This window comes from Meleagris gallopavo, chromosome 26, assembly GCF_905368555.1.
Source record: "Meleagris gallopavo chromosome 26, MGAL_WU_HG_1.1, whole genome shotgun sequence".
NCBI lineage: Eukaryota > Metazoa > Chordata > Aves > Galliformes > Phasianidae > Meleagris > Meleagris gallopavo.
This window is the reverse complement of record NC_139429.1, coordinates 5,423,208-5,444,949: the sequence shown is the minus strand read 5'-3', so window position 1 is coordinate 5,444,949 and position 21,742 is coordinate 5,423,208. Positions and strand designations below refer to the sequence as shown.

General features: G+C 58.0%; 2 protein-coding genes and 2 long non-coding RNA genes across 22 annotated transcripts; 2 read left to right on the top strand and 2 right to left on the bottom strand.

Moving 5' to 3' along the window:
* The first annotated feature begins 520 nt into the window (after nucleotides 1–520).
* TMPRSS13 (transmembrane serine protease 13) lies at nucleotides 521–8,331 on the top strand. 14 transcript variants are annotated; one of them, XM_085209259.1, is made up of 13 exons: nucleotides 521–807; nucleotides 4,758–4,880; nucleotides 5,097–5,198; nucleotides 5,508–5,630; nucleotides 5,716–5,845; nucleotides 5,939–6,031; nucleotides 6,109–6,191; nucleotides 6,413–6,572; nucleotides 6,655–6,827; nucleotides 7,000–7,098; nucleotides 7,228–7,463; nucleotides 7,547–7,699; nucleotides 7,783–8,331. In XM_085209259.1, exons 3-13 carry the CDS (start codon nucleotides 5,105–5,107, stop codon nucleotides 7,795–7,797), a joined length of 1,359 nt encoding a protein of 452 aa, XP_085065385.1. In that variant the 5' UTR covers nucleotides 521–807; nucleotides 4,758–4,880; nucleotides 5,097–5,104; the 3' UTR covers nucleotides 7,798–8,331. The 14 variants fall into 14 exon arrangements, with proteins under 14 accessions (XP_085065385.1, XP_010722045.1, XP_019478419.1 ...); XM_010723743.4 differs by having other exon boundaries at nucleotides 4,721–4,880; nucleotides 6,109–6,152; nucleotides 7,321–7,463; XM_019622874.3 differs by having other exon boundaries at nucleotides 4,721–4,880.
* A 1,804-nt stretch (nucleotides 8,332–10,135) lies between these two features.
* On the bottom strand, nucleotides 10,136–12,862 carry LOC146542768 (uncharacterized). The gene is made up of 2 exons (XR_014879693.1): nucleotides 12,266–12,862; nucleotides 10,136–11,711 (listed from the first exon to the last, which is right to left on the bottom strand). It is a non-coding gene; the product is annotated as an uncharacterized LOC146542768 (long non-coding RNA).
* A 1-nt stretch (nucleotide 12,863) lies between these two features.
* Nucleotides 12,864–20,878, top strand: FXYD6 (FXYD domain containing ion transport regulator 6). Of its 6 annotated transcripts, none has more exons than XM_085209276.1 (8): nucleotides 12,864–13,043; nucleotides 18,012–18,071; nucleotides 18,192–18,230; nucleotides 18,319–18,393; nucleotides 18,500–18,536; nucleotides 18,675–18,724; nucleotides 18,790–18,858; nucleotides 19,300–20,878. In XM_085209276.1, exons 2-8 carry the CDS (start codon nucleotides 18,014–18,016, stop codon nucleotides 19,338–19,340), a joined length of 369 nt encoding a protein of 122 aa, XP_085065402.1. In that variant the 5' UTR covers nucleotides 12,864–13,043; nucleotides 18,012–18,013; the 3' UTR covers nucleotides 19,341–20,878. The 6 variants fall into 6 exon arrangements, with proteins under 6 accessions (XP_085065402.1, XP_085065403.1, XP_085065404.1 ...); XM_085209277.1 differs by having other exon boundaries at nucleotides 19,275–20,878; XM_085209278.1 differs by having other exon boundaries at nucleotides 12,866–13,043; nucleotides 19,327–20,878.
* LOC146542767 (uncharacterized) lies at nucleotides 13,396–17,237 on the bottom strand. Its single transcript, XR_014879692.1, has 2 exons — nucleotides 17,097–17,237; nucleotides 13,396–15,022 (listed from the first exon to the last, which is right to left on the bottom strand). It is a non-coding gene; the product is annotated as an uncharacterized LOC146542767 (long non-coding RNA).
* Nucleotides 20,879–21,742: the final 864 nt, after the last annotated feature.

The following is a 21,742-nucleotide window of genomic DNA, read 5'->3' as shown; positions in this document are numbered from 1 at the left end:
AAAGGTCTGCTCCAGCCAGGCCTTGCTGGAGGAAAATGGGGAATGTAGTGTGCCCAGGAGCAGGGGGTCAGGTGGGCAGCCCTGGACAGGTGGAGGGATGGAGTTTCCCCACCCCAAGCTGGGCCAATGAAATGGGGAGGGCTTTAGGCTTGGCACGCTACAAGCTGGGATGTCCCTGCTGGTCCCTGCCATCTCTAAGAACAAAGATGACATTTCACATCCTTTCCAATGAGGTATTGTGACACTTCGATCACCCTGACCCCACACACGAGGGTTTTTGTGTTGAGGGACATGGTTTAGTGAGTACATTGGTGATAGGTGGATGATTGGACAGGATGATCTTGAAGATCTTTTCCAACCTTGGTGATTCTGTGATTCTGTGATTCTGTGTTCTGTTGCTGGGGCATACGCCCCCTGCAATCCCCATCCAGGACAGAACTGCGAGTGATCAAGCTGCAGAGAGGAGCTATTGGCAGCCCCAATGCCTGGCTGCCCAGCTGGCACCCACTCTCCCCATGGCCAACCCTCACCTCACCAGCCTTTATCCATAGCCACGTTCCTCCCAGGGCGCAGAGGCAGGTGTTTTGCACGCTGTGCCTGCAGCAGTTGGGAAACAGGCAGCGGTGGAGCTGGGCAGCAGGTCCGACTGGTTTCCTCCGTGCTGGCACTGACGTACAAACCCGCTCACCAAACAGATCCTGCCCCGTCCCCGCGGACCTGACCTCGCTCCGCAGCAGGGAATGGCTGTGCCGGAGCTGTGATCCCAGCCCAGCCCCGCAGCGGCCCATGGAAGGGAAAATCTCTCCGGTAAGGCACGGGAAGAAAATTGGGATCTGGAGCTGGCTGGGGTTTGCTCTGAGGCCTGTGTGAGTCGCTCACTTTGGGTGTTTTAGGGCTGCTTTCTGCCTCCCTGTTCCCCTGGGCAGGGAGTGCTGGTGGGGGGAAGGACCGGGAGGCTCTGCCATGGGGATGTGGAGAGGGGAGGAAGAGGCTGAGTGCCACCAGCATCTTCACTCCATGCTGTCAGAGGGGCCGTCAGGGCCTCTCAGCCCCACTGCTTTCACATGTTTGAGGGATCCGTGGCTCCAGTGGATTTGCAAGGATGGAGGCCAGCTGAGGGTAGGCTGCTGAGCAGGGCAGGATGCAAGAACACCGGCAGCATGCAGGTGGCCTTGGCAGCCCTTCCTGACCCACTTTCTTGGTATTTTCCCCCCATTCTTTAGGGTCTGGGTTGCTCAGGGCCGGGTTGCTAAGGGCCGGCTCTCTGTCAGCTGTTGGGCCCCCCCAAGGTGCAGTGAGCATCCCGTCATGAGCAAAACATCCCCGGCTGTCACGGGGCTCAGCCCTCCCGGAAGAGGCAGTAATTACTGCGCTGAGCTGCGCCGTGATGTCCGCAGGGCTGCAGGGATGGGGCTGGAGAGGACGTGGTAGTGGAAGTGAAGGTGCCCCCAAGGCAGCCTGGGTTGGAGCTCGTTTCCATACAGGGCTGCCTGCAGCTCTGTCCCTTTTTGCAAGGCCCCGAGCTCTGCTTGCCTGCCTCCAGCACTGCTGTGCTGTGTGATCCCGGCTAACCGTGTCACCCAGAGCAGGCAGGAGCACCACGGTGACAGTGGGGCTGGGATTTGGATGCCTGCACATGGAGAATATTACTCAGTACTGGATATCTCCACTGGGTCACCTGAATGTGGCTTGGATTATATGGGCCATCCCAGGTACCATCCTCACTTCAACTGTCCGTGCCTCAGTTTGCCCATCTCTGGAATTGACTGAGCAGTTCTTACTCACCCCCTGCACCAATTTCTGATCTCTGCCTGAAGGGCTCCTCACTCTGGTATATGGCAACCTGGCCCTGGCCCGGTGGGGCTGACTCAATGGCTTGTCACCCACGCTTGCAAAATGTCCCTTGTGTGCTTTAGGATTTTCACTTCCCTATGCTTGCCCCCTGTACAGCATCTGGCTCCCTGCAGCTGGGCTGAGCTGGGGGCTCAGATCCGGGCCGGCATTGCTGTGCGCTTCATGGGAACATGGGGCTGCGTAGGGACTGCAGACACCTGCAGGCACAGGAGGGCTCACCCCAGGGGCATGGGGACAATGTCCCCATTGTCAGCTCTCAGAGCTGCTCTGGCACAGGACACAGCACTCTGCTGACAGGTGGAAGATGATTCCCTGCGCAACAGCAGTGAGCTTAGCTGAGAAAGATGATCTCCTGCCTGGGCAGCTCCTGCCGCTTGGTTAAGGCAGACTGCCTCCAGCCCCTCTCAGTGCTCTGATTTTCTGGGTGGCTGCTGCTCCTCCTGCTCCTCTGAGACGCTGCTGGGCCTCGGCTCCTGTTGCAACACCACAGGTGCCACCTGGCTTCTGCTCTCCCTCCCACTCCGAAACTGCCAGCAATTGCACTCGCTTCCTTCCCCATCCCACCTGGATCCAGCCCAGCTCCACGGTGCTGGGATTTTCCCTGGGATTTGTGACCTCCTGGTGCGGATTTGGCAGTGTCATCACAGGCAGAGCCTCGAGCTGGAGTCAGTGCGTGGAGTCTGGGCTGCAGTGTGGATGGGATGGGATGCCCAAAGATGCGATGCAGAGCTGAGCTGAGAAGGGTGAAGGTGTTGTCTGTGCAAACAGGGTCAGCCATGGGCTGTGCTGCGGGTCCTCTGCTCCCTGCAGCTCAGGCTTTGCCCATGCCAAAGAAGTCACTGATCCCTGCTTGCTTACATGACTTCTAGGCTTAAACCCACAGCAGTGCTAAATGCTCTCACAGCAGGTGGAACATTTGCTGAGAGGACGACAGAAAAATGTCTCAAACCACAGCCACATGTGTGAGAGAGTCATTGCTCTGAGTCTGACTTCTGTTCAAAAGCCGACAGAGGATGAGTAAAGGCTTTGTGGCCACAAGTGGTAGCTTCTGGCAGAAATACCATCCCTGTAAAGCTGCTGCTGTTTGCTCTCTGCTCCAGTGGTCACCCAACAGTAACTAGTTGTTCTGGTTGCTGGGCACCGTGATAAAGGGTTGGTTAGCTCCTGTGATAGAGCTTAAAACAATGTTCGGACTTTAGACTTTTGAGGAAATGGGTAACTAATAGTCCAACAGTATAAGAAAGACCACGTGCTTTCTGCAAAGCAATAGTAAGAGCAATTTAACCTATAGTGTTATGTAGATATTCGTGTGAGATGTTTGTAACCCAGAGCTGGAGATGCTTTCACGTGCCTGGAGTGGGGCTGTTCTGCAGTGCTACGCTGATGTTTGGCCTTGGCTGATCTGATAAGTGAAACATTCGTCTCCCCGCTGGATGGGTTCAAAGAGAGATAGCAGACGTGGTGATAGCTTGCAGATACCCACTAATACAATTGGCACTGGCATTTAGCAGAACTTCATCTGTGTGTGGGAGGAAATTTGCCTGGGAAAGGTCTCAGGTTTCCGCTGTGGGTCAGGGCAGTGGTGGGTGATGCTGTGGGGTGGGAGGTGGCTCCTGGTGGGAGGAGATGTCAGCAGTGCTGTGCTGAGCACCCTGGGTGCTGTGCCTGGGCTCAGAGGGGGCTGTTCCAGAGGTGTTTTCCCCTCGCATGGGGTTCCCAATCCATGGCAGACCCTGTGCGTGGCCACACCAGGTGAGTGACTCAGGGGATAATGCCCAGGAAGTGACACTGCTGCATTGCAAGAAAGGGCACAGCCATATTTACAAAGCATGAGCCTAAGCAGGATCCTGATGTGCTCATTAGGGCCCTGGGCTCCCAGCAGGAAGCACGAGGGCAGGGAGAATCCAGGTAGAAGGGGCAGTGTGGAAGCAGTGCCCAGAGCTCTGCCAGCACCACACTGTGCCCTGCACCCAGGAGCTCCCAATGATGGAGAAATGTGATCCCAGCAGCTGCAGGGCTGTGAAGGGATGTGCTAAATCCCAGCTCCTGATGGGCACAGCGGTCCCTGGAGGTGGGCACTGTGCTGCCAATGGATGCACGCTCCTCTGTAGACCCCCTTGATGGTGCAGTGGTGACGCTGTGTGTAGGGATGCAGTCAATATTCTGCCTGGCAGTAGTTGGTGGGTGGCTTCACTGAGCAGCACAGTGCAAGCTGAGGAAGCTGGCACCAGGAGGGGAGGAGAATCTGCTGGGAGCAGTGCACAGCCTCCAGAAGGCACACGGTCACTTCTCATTGCCAAAGAGGTTTGAGATTTTGCAAATGAAATGACAATGGCAGAGGAAATGACTTTCCTTGCGGGCTGTGTGCATGTGAGGTCTCTGCTTCAAAGGAAAATGAGAGGCTTTGCTTGTGGAGCTGGTCGAAGCTGGGGAAGCACTGGGGGAGAGTATCTGGAGGAACGGAAACAAATACATATTCTTCTGCAAATTCACAGGTCAGGAGTGACATAACTGCAGAACAGCATTCCAGTCTGCAGGATGTTTCAGGGCTTGGAAAACACTGATTATTAAGTATTACTAAATAACAGTTGGAAATTGCGCTGTATTTTTCAAATGGCTAATTAAAGATAGATGCATAAATTGGGGCATTAGCCCCATGGAACTGGGCCATGGTGTGGCTGACCTGATGCCAAACACCCGTCTGATGGCTCCGATGGAAGCCATTTGGAAAATTTGGCCAGCAGCCTCCGAAAAGGGAAAAACTTTGTGGCAAAGAGGCTTTCAGCTGTGCCAGCGGGGTGCTGAGAGCTTTGCATAGGGCAGTGGGCGATGGCCACTGCCGTAACACAGCCCTCTGCTCACATAGACCACGGCATCGCCCAGCTCCCTCCATGCCTCCGCAGCCAGCAGCATCTTCAGCATCCGGCCCCCGCAGCCTCGGGAGAACGTCCTTGGCATCAGCTTCAAGCCCTACAGCCCCGATTCCATCCCGGCCCCGGTCCCGTGCACGGCCTGTGAGAGCACACGTAAGATGATGGTGGTTTGCGCCCTGGGTTCAGCCCGTTCCTGGTCTCTCCTGAAGAAGGGATGGAAGGAGAAAATGCATCGTGCGCTGCTGCGGGCATAGGGGTGGGGTTTCCTGGGGGTGCGAGGGGAGAGCGGCACATGCTCAAGTCCAGGACAGGGTCTGGTGCCTCGAGGAGGCTGTGCTCCCCCTGACTCGGTCCCCGTCCCGCTGCCAGGATCCTCCATGTTCAGAGCTCCCTGCATGAGCCAGCGGCGGCTCGCGCTCATCTTCTGCGTCTCCGTCCTCATCGTGCTGATCGTCGCCCTCATCCTGCTGTGTGAGTGCCGGGCTCATCCCGCTGCGTGAGGCTGGGCGGGGGGGCAGCGGGCTGGGAGGGCGGCTGCCGGGCCGGCACCTTGCAGGGGAGGGCCGGGAGGCGGAGCAGAGATGCGCGCTTCCCATTTTCTGAGTTTTCCTGACATCTGGTGGACGGGAGGGCGTAGGGAGATGCTTGGTGCCGCCAGCCTTGCCCTGGTTCTGCGGCCCTTCGGAATCCAAACCCTGCGACCAAGCTGCTGAGGGCGGGGATGGGGGTCGTCCGTGGCAGTCTGGACCCAGCCTCACCGCAGCACGCGCTCGTCCCCAGTTATGTTCTGGCGGTCGCAGACCGGCATCGTGTACAAGGAGCCCGCCGAGACCTGCAAGGACAACCCGGTGCGCTGTGACGGCGTGGTGGACTGCTCCCAGAGGAGCGACGAGCTGGGCTGCGGTAAGGCAGCAGCACGGGAGCGCCGTGTCCGGGCGATGGGAGCCCCGCAGCGCCGGGTGCTGCTGACCCCCCTCCGTCCCCGCAGTGCGGTTCAGCTCCGACCGGTCCTTGCTCCACGTTTACTCCAGCGCTGAGAGCCAGTGGCTCCCGGTATGCAGCAGCGCCTGGGACGAGTCCTTCTCTAGAAAGACCTGCCGGCAGCTGGGCTTCCAGAAGTAATCCTTCCTGCCCCAATCTTTGCCCCAGCGTTGCAGGTTTACCCTGGGGAGGCTTTGCCCAACGCTTTTGTCTCACCTCCTCTCTCCCAGTGCGTCGCAGACAGAATACATCCCCCTGCACGTCTCTGGCAAGAGCCTCACGGTGACAGATGAGCGGGACACCATCCAGCAGAGCCTCAACAGGTAGTGGGCAGCCCCCTGCCACCCCGAGCTGGGGGTCAGACTGGGGCTGATGTGTGTCCCCCTCTTCTCTCCCACAGCTCCCAGTGTTTGACAGGGAAATTCGTCTCCCTGCGGTGTACAAGTAAGCGGGCTGTCCAGCAAGGCAGGAGGACAAGGGCAGGCAAGGCCAAGCAAATGCTTGGAAGGATTTTCTTCCCATCTTTGTGATGGGTTGGGCAAGGAGGGTGTTCTCCAGCAGAATATTCTGGGTAATACAAAACAATGAAGGTTGCAGCCCCATGCATGCTGCGCCAAGCACTGCTGGTGACTGCAGTGGTGGGGATGCGCTGTGCACAGCCTCTTGGCTTACTCCTTCTCTCAGCCCTCTGCTCTCTCCTGCAGCGTGTGGGCAGAGGATTTCAGGCCGAATCATCGGAGGGAAGGAAACCTCGGTGAGCAAATGGCCCTGGCAGGTCAGCGTGCAGTACGGACCCGTCCACATCTGCGGCGGTACCATCATCGATGCGCAGTGGGTGCTCACCGCCGCACACTGCTTCTTCATGTGAGTGCTGCTCTGCATCCAGCAGCCCTGGCGCTGGGCATGGCTGTGTGTCTCATCCCCACTGCCTCCCCCCCGTGCCCAGGAACAGCATGAAGATCCTCGATGACTGGAAGGTGTACGGCGGGGTGTCGGACCTCAAGCAGCCCATGGAGGGCATCCCCGTCTCCCAGGTCATCATCAACTCCAACTACAGCGATGACCACGACGACTATGACATTGCTCTCATGAAGCTCTCCCGGCCGCTGACGCTCTCAGGTGGCAGGACTGGGTGGGTGGGGGTGGTCCTGGGGGCTGTGGGACCCCACGGGGTCAGCTCGGAGGGGAGCGCTTCCTGCAGCCCACGCTCCGCCCTGGCTGCAGGGCGGGTGACTGTGCTGTTGTTCTGCTGTCGAGTGACTCATCTCTCTCTCCTCTGGTTTTCATCCAGCTCAGGTTCGACCAGCCTGCCTCCCCATGCACGGCCAGCGGTTCCAGACCGGCAGGTCCTGCTTCATCACCGGCTTTGGGAAAACCAGGGAGAACGAAGGTGAGGGAGGGAGGGAGGATGCCGGCTGCTCCAGAGCTCATGCACACCCCACGTGCGCGTTCCTGCGGGGTGTGTGAGGGCCGTGCCATGCAGAGCTGACACACAGCAGGCGCTCTCCTGCCCGTGCAGCTCTGCAGAAGGTGTGCGAGAAGCAGCAGCTTGCTCCCTCCTACAGCGGGGGGCCGAGGCTGGCCCTGCCCGACGGCTCCTCCTGCCTTGCAGATAACACCTCCCCAAAGCTGAGGGAGGCAGAAGTCAAACTCATCGACTACAAGATCTGCAACAGTGACAAGGTGTACGAGGGCTACCTGACCCCGCGCATGATGTGCGCTGGGTACCTGCAGGGGGGGAAGGATGCGTGCCAGGTGAGCGGGGCAGGGCTGTGCCTGGGGACAGGCAGGGATGCCCTCTGCTTGCTCTCATCACCGCTCTGCCCCCTCCGTGGCAGGGGGACAGTGGGGGGCCCCTGGTGTGCGAGGACAACGGCCGCTGGTACGTGGCTGGCGTGACGAGCTGGGGGACGGGATGCGGCCAGAAGAACAAGCCTGGGGTTTACACACGTGTGACGAAACTCCTCGGCTGGATCTACAGCAAAATGGAGGTGAGACTGGGGCGTGGAGGGAGAGGAGTGGGTCCAACCTGGCCCCGTGCCTCATCCCTACCCCTGCTATCTACCCCTTGCAGAGTGAGAACAACTGAAGCCAGGCTGGAACCTGTGCAGCAGCACCGGCTGGCACCGGCCCCTTGCTCCCCCTGCCACCAGGGCACGGTGTACCAGCTGCTGTCCCTGCTCCTCTGGGCTGCTCATGCAATTGGGGACCTGCAGCTGCCTGGACTGTGACAATGCAGCACTTGCAGAACACCTCGGTCCTGCTGAGGACATGGAGATGTCTCTGTCCGGGGCTCAGTCTGTGCTGGATGTGCCCACTTGGAGCTGCCGTCTCAGCTGTGGCCTGCAAACAGAGTTGCCAGGACCGTGTGTCCTTGAATGTGGGCACAACCAGAAGATGTGGGGCTGCTGCCCATCCCTGCAACTGGAAGCCAGGAGCAGAAAGCTGCAGGTGCCTGTGGTGAGTGAGCCCCTTCCTCTGCTCGCTGCAGGCACAGCTGAGCAAAGGGGAGCCCCATGGGGCAGCTGAAGCACCTGCTGGGAGGAGGAACGGTGGTTGCTCTCACATTTGCATATGGATTTAGGAAGTGTTTTTTAAATGAAGTGCTTCCCCAGCAGAGAAACACCCATTTATTTATTTTTCTATGCCCTGGAAGCACACACTGCTGGGACTTTGTGCAGCCACTCTCAGCTCCCTGCCTGCCCTGGGCAGGGGTTGGGCAGCAGTGTAGGGCTGTTCTTATCCTGGGGGTAGCAGGGCTGTTCTGTGACACATGACAGAAGCCAGCAGCAGGTGAAGCTCAGGACAGAGCAAGATATAGAGTAGCACCCAGCCCCATGCTAGCCCCAGCATCTCCCAGCTCCGTGGCCAGTGCCAGGTGCCGGATTTCTTTGTCTCAGCGCTGCACGCAGTCCATAGAGGACACACAAATGCCCGTGTCTCAGAGCAGATGTGTCGAGGTGCGTGCACGCTGGATGGAGGCAGGCTGCTGCTCTGCTGAGGCTGTACCCCAAGCTGCAGGGGGTCCTGGCGCTCTTGGCTACCCCACACTGTTCTCAATAAATGTTTCAGTAGTGCTCTGCGGAGATGGTTCTTTGGGAGCTGCTGAGCCCCAGGAGCTGGGAGCCCTGTGATGAGCAGATGCCTCTGCATCATCCCCAGCTGTGGGGGCTGAAGCTCTTAGCCAGGGCTCAGCAGCACTCTCTGAAATAGCCTGGGGCTGCCCTGCATCCCTCCCAGAGCCCTGCTTCTCTTTCCTGGGCTGACCCCAAATAGAGGCCTCAGTGCTGCAGCACATCCCACAGAGCTCCCTGACTGCTGTGTATGCAGGTGTGCAGACAGGGCTGGGCTGCCTGTTTCCTAACTCACAGCACTGCCGGTGGGACTAGGGCAACACGCAGCCCTTTGTGCAGGGAAAAGGCTCTGGACATTTCTAGATGTTGCTCTCCCCAGCTGTGTGCAGGCAGCACCTGCAAAGCTGAGATGCTGCTGTGATGCACGGGCTGCTGCGGGCAACTTGCTGCCCCATCTCACTTGCCAGAGCCCACTGTATGAAAAAGGTTTGCCACGGTTTGCCATTGAATTTTGGGATAGCAGCTCTGGTCTGGCTGTGTGTGTGTGCAGAAAGCACCCTCAGACCAGAGCTCGGTGCTCAGTGGCTGCTCTCCTCAATGTGATCAGCTGCCTTTTGGGAAACACTGAGTCAGCCCAACCTCAAGGAGCTTTTCTAAGAAGCTTTGCAGAAACCTCCCACGGCCGTGAGCTCCTTCAAAGGGAGCGTGTGGGGGCCAAGGGATGGTTCGGTTTCTCTTTACGACGTCTCTGAGGCTCAGGAAGGGGAGGGACCTGCAGAACCTGGTGATTTGGGTTCCCTGGGCTGGGCAGGGTGTGCACGGTGTGCATGGAGCTGGAGCTGCCGCGTTGCATCCAACAGCTGCTGCTGTTTGGATAGCACTGAAAACCACAGTTAAAACCACAGCTAAAAACAGAGGCTGGGGAAACAATGCTCCTTTTCTGGTCTTTGCAGGCTGTAGGTTATGGAAAGCAATGTTTTTTCATGACAGATGAGAAGGAATAGGAGTAGGGCCCCCGCACGACTCCCCTGTTTTATGCAGGGAATTCAATGGGTTTTGAGTTACAGATCCGGCATGCATTTGTACAGAGGCTCTCTGGGATCTCTGTTCCTCAGAGTGTGCAGCCCATAATGTTTTATTGCCACCTGAGATGGCGTCCTGGAGAAACAGATCTTTTGAAAAAGAATAAAACAAAAATTGGAGGCCAATAAGGGCTGATCTTTTTGGAACTGTATTCCTGGTAATGGGGCCATTTCAGTGCACAGAGGAGCTGCACCTCTGCTATGGATTTCATCTCCTCTCAGGTTATTGCTCTCCTGCTCTCTGAAATAGCCTCTCAAAGCAGAGAAGTGATTGCAGACCCTAATACAAATTTAATTTATTTCTTCTAAACCTGACAGCCAGTGGTCTCCCCGCCAAGCTCCAGAAAGCTGTGCTGTTTTTCCCCAAGGGCTGAAGTTTTCTAACCAGATTAAAAGCGATTAGTTTCTCATGCAGCTGCCTGGCCGTGGCTTTTATGCTCTGCTCTTCCCAGTGAAAACACAGCACAAATGCAGCAGATGCTGTGGGCACAGCCTCACCTCCAGCACTGGGACACCTGAGCAAAGCAGTTCTGCTCCCATTGCCCCCAGCTGGCACAGCGCAGTGGGTGAAGCATCTCATGCCCCGCTTTGGGATGATCCCATTCACTTTGCTGCTTTTCTGGGAGCCCTCAGCTCTTCTGCTGCTGCCCCTGTGCTCTCAGCACTGTTTGCTCCTCTCTGTCTTCCAGCCCACATCTGGCCAGGCTGCTTCCACATTCCTCTGCGCTTTGAAAATCGTCCCCCAGGAATGGAGATTACAAAAACGCAGTCTGACCGGCACCATATGAATCACCACCCAATTAGTGCTGTTTTTCCCAAACTCTCCTTTTAGAGCTCTCTGTTTAGTTGTGTCAAAATGGATTTGTTTATATGGTTTCAGAGGTGATGTTTCTCCTCAAAAATGTTTTTCCCGTAGCTTTGGATTGGTTCCCTCCCATGGTTGGCATCATCTCTTGGCACGGCATCGCTGAACTTCAGCTTGGGCAATACAGAGCTGCTGTTGAGCACAGGCTTTGTCAGCTTTAATGCAGCCTGCTGCCTCCTTGGTTCCTCCCATGCACAAGGAATGGCTTAGGCCCAGCGAAAGAGGATGTTACTGGGTTAAAGGCAGCCATGTGGCTCTGCACAGCCTTCCCCTTTGCCGCTGCTCAGCTCTCCGGTGGCTCTGAGCAGGATCAGGAAGAGTTTGCAGATGTTTTCAGGCTTGGTGTTAGCAAGCAGGGAGGTCTGATGGCTCTGCTCTGAGCTTGGGGTGTGGACCCTCCTCTTCCTCCAGCACTGCCAGGCAGCTCCAGCCACGTCCCAGTCCCCAGCAAACCGAGGTTAAGTTCTCAGACCACAGCAAACTGTTTGCTCTGAGGCTCCTGGGACGGGATGCCTGTTCCCTGCCCAGAGCCTCAGCACAGCTAAAATTAGCACGGGGCTGCTGGGAAAACACACACAGTGTGCAGGGCTGCGGGCGGCAAAGCGGGGAGCGCTGCTGGGGAGCTGCATTTCGGGGCAGTGCTGCTCAGTGACAGCGCTTTGCAAGCAAAGAAAGTCTGAGCTCATGGGGAATGCGTGGCACTGAGGCCCCATTGTACGCTGTTAAATCAAAGGCCAGCTGCATGCAGGGCTCCCAGCTGCTCTGCTGCCCCTTCCCACAGCTCCCACGTCTGTCCTGGGCTGCTGACCCATGTTGCATCACAGATGAAACATCACTGGGAGCGTTGTCTGCACGAGATGGAGAAATGGCCAAAACCCCGAGGAGGATCTTCCATCAGAGGGGAAAGTTCAAGAGACCAAGTGGCTCCTTCCTGCTCTCTGGCAGGACGCCCACTTGCGCTGCTCCCTTCCGATGTTCTCTGCTGAGATGAAGTCATGTCCTTGTGGAGCTGCTGACACTGCTCTGCTGACTCCAACAGCATGAGGAGCTCAGCTCAGCCCTGCCCCTTCGTTACCATAAATCAGCATAGCCTGCCCTGCACCGACAAAAGGGTCGACCCCAAAGAAGTCATTGCTCCTCCAGGCTCTCTCATGCTCTGTGAGCACTCTTGCTGCTACAGCCAGAGGAGCTGCTCATGTGCACAACGCTCTCATCTCACCTGAGTTTAGGCACCAAAAACCTATGGTGCCAATTTTTTATTGTGCTCACCTTGGACAATACTTTGAGTATTTCTGGAATAAAGAAATCCAATGAAGAAGAAAGCACAGAAGCCCAATGCTGTGGGACCTGCAGCCTGCCTGCATCTCTCAGCCGATGCAAACACCTCTACAGATACCCACCAGCCTCAGTGCAGCCCCTGGGCACAGTCATGGCATCAAAATATTTCACTGTGTGCAAAGGATAACAGCTGAGGGCTGCGGAAAGTCAGAGGAGCCCCAAACCTGATTATGGCCGCGTGGTCCCTGCCTCACTTACCACGGTGTGATGGAGAGCCTTATCATGTTATCCCAATGCATTAGGAGACGTGACGTTGTCCAGCTCCTCTGTGCCGGGCTCTATCTCTTGACCCTTCCATGTAATTGCCTTGAAATGCTGGGGCTGCTTTTATATTTTACTGGAAACTGGAAAATGAATGCAAAGTGGGATATGTGCCATTACTGTCTGTAAGGCTGATATCTATCCAAGATGCATTTGAGTTATTAGGGGATGAACCACGTCAGCGTCGATAGCGCCGCCGAGGTGTTTTGCCACGAGGAAATGGCTCTCCAGGGCGGCAGCAGCAGGAGCGGAGCAGACACGGGCGTGCCAGCAGCCCAGCGGTGCCAGCATCCCGCCCGCACCTCCCATCCCATTCCCGCAGCGGGGAGAGAAAGCGAAGCCTCTGCCCTCCTTCACGCCCACCCCCCGCACACAGCCCCTCGGGACCCCCGCCCCAAAGCTCTCGGCCGCTCCGTCCCGGCTCGCAGCCCGGCCCTTGGCGGGGCTCCCGGAGGGGTGGGGGCCGACTCTTCGCAGCCCCCGCCCCGGGCTCCCCCCGCCGCCGCCCCTCCCGACGGCAGGCACCGCCCGCCCGGCCCGCCCCGCTCGCTTTGTGCGGCTCCCTGCTCGCCGCGCTCGCCGCCCGCCCGGCTCCTGCTCGGCACCGCCCGGCCCGGCTCGGTTCAGCACGCCCGGAGCAGCGGGGAGCGCCGGCCCCGGCCCCGCTCCACCCGGCTCTGCCCTGCGCTGCCCCGCTCCGGCCCGGAGAGCTCAGGTGGGTGCGGCGGGCGCGGCCGGCTGGTGGGGAGGGGGCCGTCCTGCGTGGCCGCGGGGCGCTCCTCCCGAGCCGTACCCCGGGAACCGCCGTGCCGTCGGGGCGCTGCCCGATGAGTGCCCGGGGCATCGCCCCTCGCCTCGAAGCTGCCCGCATCCCCGGCCTGGCGGCTGCCATGGCAACGCCGAGTACCATGGTTTCCCTCATCCCACCGTTGCCTGGTTACCAGCCCCCCGTGCTGGGAAGACGCTCGGGCGGATCTCCCGTCTCCGTCGGAGACCACCGTGGGGGACTTGGGCTCTCCCTGCTCGCTGCGCCCCGTGCAGCCGTCGAGGAAAAGGGAGGCGGCTGCTCCTCGCCAAATGTTTGGCAGCGTTCAGGTTCATGTTGTTAAATATTTTAGTAATGCCGTGGCAATACATAAACAGTCGAGTGCTTTATATCCTGGGAAGGCGGACGAGAGGAAAGGAAGAGCGTGTCTCCGGGTGTGTAATTAGTGCTTCCCGAAGAAACAGATATCTGAGTCCATGTGGCGGAACTCGGATCTTGCAGAAATATTTCTGTGGGAGGGAAAGTGACAGGTGGTTTGTGTGGATGTGAATAAGCTCTGCAGCGTGAAGGAGCAGCCTCACAGGAACAGCTACACGTGGATGGCAGCACGCAGCCATCCCCTGCACCCATCGGGATTTTCAGCCCCACGGAGTGATTTCGCTCTGGTTTGCAATGAAGATAACTCCAAGGACTGCCCATGCGTTGGGTGGCAGCGTGAGGCGGAGTGATGGGGAGTGCTGCCAGCAGAAAGTGCAGTCGCTGCAGAGCAGGGCCACCTGTTGCAGTCGGCTTGCCAGGAAACACCCCGTCCCGGCCAGGCGCAGGGCTGCCTGCTGCTGCCTCTCCTGTTGCTCGTGTTCCACGTTCGTGTTTTAATTTTAGTTCCCGTTTGCGGAGAGTCACGCTTTTGTCAGGAGTTCAGACTTCAGCATGGAGGAAGTCTGCATGCACTCCCAGTGAGCTGGGAGCTGTACACGGAGCTGTGCTCTCTGTTTGCCTTTCGGGAGGTTGGAGTGATTCTGGGCTGTAAAAGAGCCTCCAAGCTTTGCAGCTGTTGCGTACACCGCTATGGAGACATCCCATGCCTGCTGTCCCTCCTCACAGCCTGGCAGCACTGGCACAAGGCGCAGGGACCTTGCTCAGTACCTGGCTGTCTGCACACAGTGAGCAGAGCCCAGGATTTGGCCGAGGTGCAGCGAGGGCTGCAGAGTGCTGGGTATGTTTCAGACTGGTGTGTTTGCAAATTTCAGCTCCACAGCACCTGGTTATCTGTTAAGCAAATGAGCAGAGAACAAGCTGGAGGAGGTGACTGTGGGTTTCTGGGTGCTTCAGGGCTGGGTGAAACCCTGCAGGTGGCAAGCTTGGTGAGAGAGCTGGAGCACAGGGTGTGGGCTGTCTGCAGTGATCCCCTGTGACCGTGTGCTCCTGTGAGCATCCAGAGGGTCAGGGCTGGTCTATGGGGTCTGCATAAGTCTGTTCCTCGGGATCCCAGAGAGGGTTTCCTTTGAATATTCCCTGCTTTGGGGAGATATGCACAAGAGACAGCTTGATGTTAGGCAGGTTGGTTTTGTCTTCCACCCGGCCATCACCAAATTTGGGAAGTGCTGTCCATGTTGGAGCGGTGGGGGCTGGAAATCCTCCTTCCTCTCATTTAGGAAGAAGAGACATGACAGGCACATTAATAGCCAGATTGATGCTGACGTGAGATGGCACAAGAGCACATCTATGCGTAGCTGGAAATGTCCATTCACACATGCACACTCTTAAATACTTCAGGCAACTGAGCACTGCTGTCACGGTCTTGGGGGCTTTGCACAGAAACTGGAGATTTTAACTAGGTCTGATCTCCAGGAGATGCCCCCAGGGCTCTTGGCGGAGGGAGGCTGCTCAGCGTTGGGTGGTGATGGCTGAGACTTGACAGGGCTGATCTATGCAAAACAATGAAAAGGGAAAGGGTGCTTCAGTACTAGAGACCATTACAAATGTACCCGCCTTGCCCTGGCAGGGCTTCAGAGAGCTCCTCAGCGAGCTGGGTCTTCTTGCCTGGGATTTCCCCACTCTCTTCTCTCCCCAGCTACACCCTGCCTTCGTACCCCACTGGGTGCTGTGGGAGCACCTTGGCTCTTCCCCAGGAGCAGGCAGAGCCTGGCTCCTTGTTGCTGGAGCCCTGCAGGATACGGGTGCTGAGCCCCCTGCCTGCCTGGCTCAGACACCCTAACCCCTGGGGTGGGTATGGGCTGGCGATGGGGGGGCAAGGATTGGTATTCCCTGTTAAAACGGCTGACCCAAGGCAATGGTGCAGGAGAGCCCTGGGTGCCGCTGCCCCGCTTCCTGTGCTGCTCTCTCTGTGTTATGGCAGATCCATCCGTTTTAACAGGAAAAAAAAAAAAAAAAACAACACATGTTTTGATTCAAGTCACGTGCCCAGCGCTCTGCACTCCCCTACATGGAGGTTTACACGGTGCCTGGCTGCACGGCTCGGTGATCAGCAGCTTAACACCAGTATGGGGGGGACGGAGTGGTCCCCACTGCTCAGTGGCCGTGCTGTGTGCAGGACGCTGCTGGTCTGGTGTGAATGGAGGGCAGTGGGCAGCAGCTTCCAGCCCTGAGCGCTCCAAGCTGGTGGTGCAGGCAGGGAGGAAGGCAAACCCCGTGCAGTGTTTGCTCTTCTCACTTTGCTTCAGCTTCACAAAGAAGTGGGTGGGCCAGCTTGAAAAAAACCCAAAAACCTGGGATGATTTGCAAAGCATATGCTTCCTTGGAGGAGAAACGGGCTCATCTGCACTCCAGAATGTGGTGTTTGTTTTCCCAGCGAGGCCACTGCCAATCCTGGTGGTTAACGTGTGCGGAGCAACGTTGTGCTGTGCAGAAGTGTGCGAATTTCCAGAAGGGAGTTAGGAAAACAAAGAACATATGTGTGCTGTGTGCTTGGCTTGGCGAAAAGCTGAACTCTGCTGTGCTCGAGAAGCCAAAAAGAGAGCAGAGGGCTGAGAGCAGCGCCTGTGCCTGTGTGGGGGTCTGCACCACGTCCACGTGCCCCCAGCAGCCTCCTGTTGGGTAATGGCACTGATTTGGCACCGTCTGCCCACACTGAAAATAGATAAAGGCTGTGAGATAAAGGACATAGGGAAATGTGCAACTAGAAGTTACTGTATCACCAGCTGCTGGGCTCTTTGTACAGGCTTCTAAAACCTGGTGATTATCCAGAGTTACGTGCCTGAGCAAACGAGGGAGCTGCCTGGGCAGCGGCGTGGCAGCGCAGCCCGTGCTGCACAAAGGCAGTGGCAGCTGCAGGAGGGGGAAATTAAACCCTCTGGCGTTCAGATGAAGCGCATTTGCTTCCAAATGACAGGATGTGAGAAGGGAGGGAAGGACGCGAGTTGTCATGGGATGTGACTGGGAATCGTGAATAAATGAGGCTGTGGAAACGTGTGTCCTTGCCCTGACTTCTTGGGATTGTCTCTGGGCACCGTTTCTGGGCACACAACTGCTCCACTTGGGGACATGGGGGCCCTGTGCCCACGCCTGCCTGTCTCTGGAACAGAGGTTGTCCCTAAAGCAAGTCAGGCTCCACAGGGCTGCGTAGCCCGATGCCAGCGATCCGCATCCCTTGAATTCCTGCTCTGCTGTGGGCCCCTCTCTTGTCGGCACTCATCCAGCACAGCAGCTGCGGTGGCTCTGCGGCACGGTGCTATCGGGGCTGTGCAGGGTTGATAACCCCTTCCTGCAGCTAGCTGCTCTCTGCACCATGTATGGCCACCGAGCCTCACTGTGTGCCCACAGCTGGCACCTGGCCCACCCGGCACTGAGGGTGTCCCCTGCTCTGTGCCCCCAGTGCATAACGTGGTGCCACCTCTTCGCTTCACCCCCAGGAGTGTCCCTAATGCTCCCCGAGAGAAACAGAGTGGAGAGGCTGCACTGCTGGCTGCATGGTGACCGCCTGGCAGCAACGGGACACAAGCAAACGGCGTGCTGTGGGGTTGGGGTCAGCGTCAGACCTACCTCTGCCCTCCCAGTCCCTCAGAGGAGCCGCATCCACAGAGCTGAGGCTGCAGCAGTGCTCAGGGTGCAGGATCCCCAGCGTCCCTGTGGAGGTGTGGGAGCAGGAGCCCTGTGCAGCTCCTCGCTGTGCTGTGCACCTCCCAGCTCTGTAAGGCACGGGGACAAGCTCAGCTGTCACAAGGACCCGGGGTTATTCATAGTACCTCCTTACTGCTGTAGGTGAGGGGGGGTTGGCAAATGCAGCCACCAGTGCCGGGGTCACTGGCCTCATCGTGAGAATGTAATTGCTATGCTAATGGGACAAATTAAAGCATGCTCTGGGTGAAGGACACAGTGTTGACCTTGATGGAGGGATTGCCGCCCTCACACTCACCCCATTCCATGTGGCACCACCCTGTGGCTGAGCTGACATCTGGGCCAGGAGTGGGGCCAGCACCCCTGGGGTTCTGTTCTGGCCCCGGTAGCACAGAGGCAGCTCACAGCTCTGCACAAAGCAATGCTCAGCTCACCACTCCCACCCTACTGGCACATCCTTTGCACCTGCTAGGTGTGAAGTGCTGGAGGGTCATGGCACCAGGCATCAGGGTGGGCATATGGTGATGGCATCAAGCAGTGGGTCAGGGTCTGGTGATGACACCAAGCACTGGAGTTGGGGTATGGTGATGGCATCAGGCATCAGGGCTGGGTATGTTGATGGTGCCAGCTGATGGGGCTGAGTATGTTGTTGGCACCAAGCATTGGAATTGGGGTATGGTGATGATACCAGGCGTAGGAACTGGGGTATGGTGATGGTATCAGACATCACAACTGCGGTTTCCGGGGCTTTGTCACCCTTCCCATTCCTGCTGGTGATGGGCAGCCCTTCCCATGTCCCCATCACTGGGCACTGACCCTGCTCCTCCCTCTCGCTTGCAGCCATGGAGGCGGTGCTGATCGTCCTGTGCTCCCTGCTGGTGTCGGCAGCTGCAGCGGATGGTGGGTACGGTGCTTCTGTGCACAGCAGCCTGCAGGGGCAATCCCCTCCCTGAGCAGAGGGGGTGGAATTTTTCACCCTTCAATACGCTCACATTACATCCTTTGTCTGCTTATTTCCAGTGGGTGCCCAAGAGAAGGAGGAAGACCCCTTTAACTATGGTGAGCATTGCTGTGCATATGCGGTGAGGAGCAGAAGATGCTCCCCTTCCCTGAGCCCAGCAGAAGTGTGTCTCTCTCCTTTCCACAGATTACCAAAGCCTGCGGATTGGTGGGCTGGTGTTTGCCGTGGTCCTGTTCACTGTCGGCATCCTCCTCATACTCAGTGAGTTGGGGTGCAGTGCTCAGGGACTGGGCTGGGGCAGCCATCAGGAAAAGCCATGGCTTATCCCCACTTGGGTCACACTCATGGTATTTCTCTCCTCTTGCAGGCAGGAGGTGCAGGTGCAGTTTTCACCAGAAGCCCAGGTGAGTGAGGTGCTCTGCTGCACAGCCCTGGGTGGCAAAGCAGAAAGCAGCTGTGCATGCCACTGGGAGCACCTTCCTCTGTGTGCCTGCATGCTGCAGCCAGTGCCAGCTGCTCTCACTGTGCTCTTCTCCTTGCAGAGCTCCGGGGGATGAAGAGGCTCAGGGTGAGAACCTGATCACCTCGAATGGTAAGGCTGCCTTGTGCCGTGTGTGCTCTGGATAGGAGAATGCCCTTGCTTAGGCTCTGCAAAAGCAACCACTCTGCTCTTCTCTTTTCAGCAACGGGAGCGCAGAAAGCAGAGAACTGAACCAGAGCCATGCAGTGAGTCCCAGTGCGGGTGCTGGGGAGGAAGGAAGGGGGATCTGGGGTTGTGCACAAGGGCAGTTGTGGGGCCCCTACTCTGAGCAGCTCCGTGTCCTCCGCGCGGCGCTGCGGTTGGGGCATGGCACTGTGCAGTGCTGGCGAGCCCTGAGCTCTGCAAGCCCTGGGCAGCACAGCAGGAAAGGGAAGCATCTGTCCGGATTTTCCCCTGGGTTGCACTTCCTTTCCTTCTGTTCCTCCACTGCAAAGTGGTTTTATTTTTAAGGCTTCTAGAGAGCTGAGCGTGAATCCCTTGGGGCACGTCACCTCCTGCCTGCCCACAGACCCTGCAGTCAGAGCTCCTCTGAGCTCCTGGGCTGTGGACTGCTTTCATAGAGAGTCACTGTGATGGTAGGAGGTGTTCTGTCCCCACTCAGGGCAGAGCTGCAGCATGCTGCCCAGCTGACCCCCGCTGTCCTCCCCATGCAGACCCAGAGACCTGAGGACAGATGCTCGGACCGCAGGTGCCAGCGGCCTGCCAGGAAGCTGAACCGCAGCAACAGGTCCCTTGGAGGAGATGCAAAGCTGCTGTGTCTGTGTTACCCTCTGTACTTCAACACCGGTTCTCTATTCACTAACCTGACTTAACTCCACTCACTGTCCTCTCTGCCTCCAGTGCTGTGTATGTTAATGTAAGGTGACCATTACCTCTAGGGCTAGTTGTTGCTGATGTTGTAATAGTGACTCTCTCCTCGCCTTCCTCGTGCTGTGAGTGTGATGTGGGCTGGGCATGGCGGACCCCTGGCTTGCCATGGGTCCTGTGGGGCCCGGGGAGGGGGTGAGCGGCATCGTGGATGTTTGTGAAGCACCGTGTGCCTCCATGGTGCTGCATCAATTCCCCTGCTCCCTCCCAGCCCTGGCAATGGAAGCTGCAGGGCACGGACAGCCCTGGCTGTGGTGCATGCAGCTTACTGCAGCCTGGGCACCGTGGCCCTTAGGAAATTGCTGAGTGCCTACATATGGATGTACATGGTGGGACTGGGACCAAGCACACGTGGCTCCCCCCAGCTGGCTTGCTGGCACAGACCAGCAGCATTCTGGGGGCTTTTCCATCTGTTCCGGGACTGCAGCCGGCCATAGAGTGGCCAGGAGAGAAAGGGAGCACAGCACTCATTGCCTGTTCAGCAATAATCCCCCTGGCCCCAAACCCAGGGCTGGGCTGTGCCGGGTGCCCCACAGTGCTGGGCTCAGGGCTGCAGGGACCCCCCTGGCACAGCCCCCATCTCCTCCGCTCAGCGCTCCCCAATTCCATCCCAGCGCGCCGTGCTGCATTAAACGGGACAAAGTGCAGAGAGGGCTGTGAAATCCCGTGTCACTGTGAACGAGGACGGCTGTGCAGTGGTGACCCCACCAGCTGGCACCAACCGCTCCTCACCGACGCTCCGTGTGCTGCTGGGGTGGAGCTGAATGGAACACACGCTGAGCTCAGCCCCTGTCCTTGTCACCTCCAGTGGGAAGGGGCAGGGATATTTCCTCCCAGTGCCCAACCTGTGTCCGTGTCCCCCAGTGGCTGTGTGTTGTCACCCCTCATGCTCGCAGCCCCAGGACTCAGTAGCAGCAGGGAGCGATGCTCAGAGCTCTGCACGCCCACTGGCACTGTGGGTTCAGGTCACCCCCCGTGTGCAGGAGCCCTGAGCTCCTGGTGACTTCTCCAAATCCATGCAAAGCCTCACTTGGAACCTGCAGCTTTGCTGGCGTGGGAGCAAAACTCTCTGCATCCTGGAGGCTGTGAGAGGGGTCCTGTGTACTGTGTCCCTCCCTCCTGGCTGTCACCGCTCCATCCGTCCCTGGGCACAGCCCCCCGTGCCCTGCAGCCCAAAGCGTTGCTGTGTGCGTGTCCCGGTGTCGGTGTTGGAGTGCCCGTGGTGTCTGTGGCGTTCCGTTGGTGTTAACACTAAACAAAGAAAACCCCGTGGTTGTGTAGAAACAGCCAGACCTTGACTGTTGTAAAATAAACAGAGCTATTGTGTTTCCTTTTAAATAGGCGAGCGTGCTGCTGTGGTGAAGGACTGGTGTGTTCTGTGCTGTGATCTGAGGGGGAAAGGAATAAAACAGTGTTTCTACCAGTGTCTGGCTGCGTAGTGTACAGAGGTTGGGGGCAAGCGTGGAGCAAAGCAAGGGCTGAGCCCTTCCCACACTATGCCCTGTGCTGGGCAGTGAGGCAGGCAGCCTGGCTCCCTGGGGGAGGTGGCAGCGGCCCCCCGGGCAGCACAGACAGGGCTTTGTGTTGGCAGTGGGCAGGCTCTGAGCTTGCTCCGTGCCGCGCTCTTTTCTGCAGCCAGCAGCAGTTTCAACAATAGCCAGAGTCAATAGCTGCATGAACAGTGAGCCCAGCAGCACGGGCACAAGGCCCCTTTGTCCCCTGGCTTTTGGGCCACATCCCTTCTGAGCCACTGGTGCATTGAGAGGGGGGTGCTGAGCGACGCTGGGCTTCATGGCTCCTTGGATGCCTGTTATGGCTCTGTGTGCACCTCCTGGGATGAGTTGGAGCTGAGCCCTGGGTATGTCCAGGAGGTTGCTCTGTTGGGCCAGCTCTTCTCAGCTCCCCCAGCGCTTAGCAGCTCAGGCTCCCACTTGCTGATGGTGAGATTAGGACTAACTGGATGGAGCAGTCTGCTTGGCAGCCAGCCTCACCACCAAGATGGCACAGCATGGGGGGTGCAGCATCCTGGCACCAGCAATGCCACGCTGATGTGCAGCGGGTGCCTTGGGACGGTTTGGTGATGGCTGGGGGCACAGATCGGGCTGCTGCAGTGACCTGGCACTGCTGTCATCCTTCTCTTGCTCCCACCCAGCATCCGAGCCCTCCTCCCATCTGAGACAGGGGCACTCTGCCCAGGCCCTT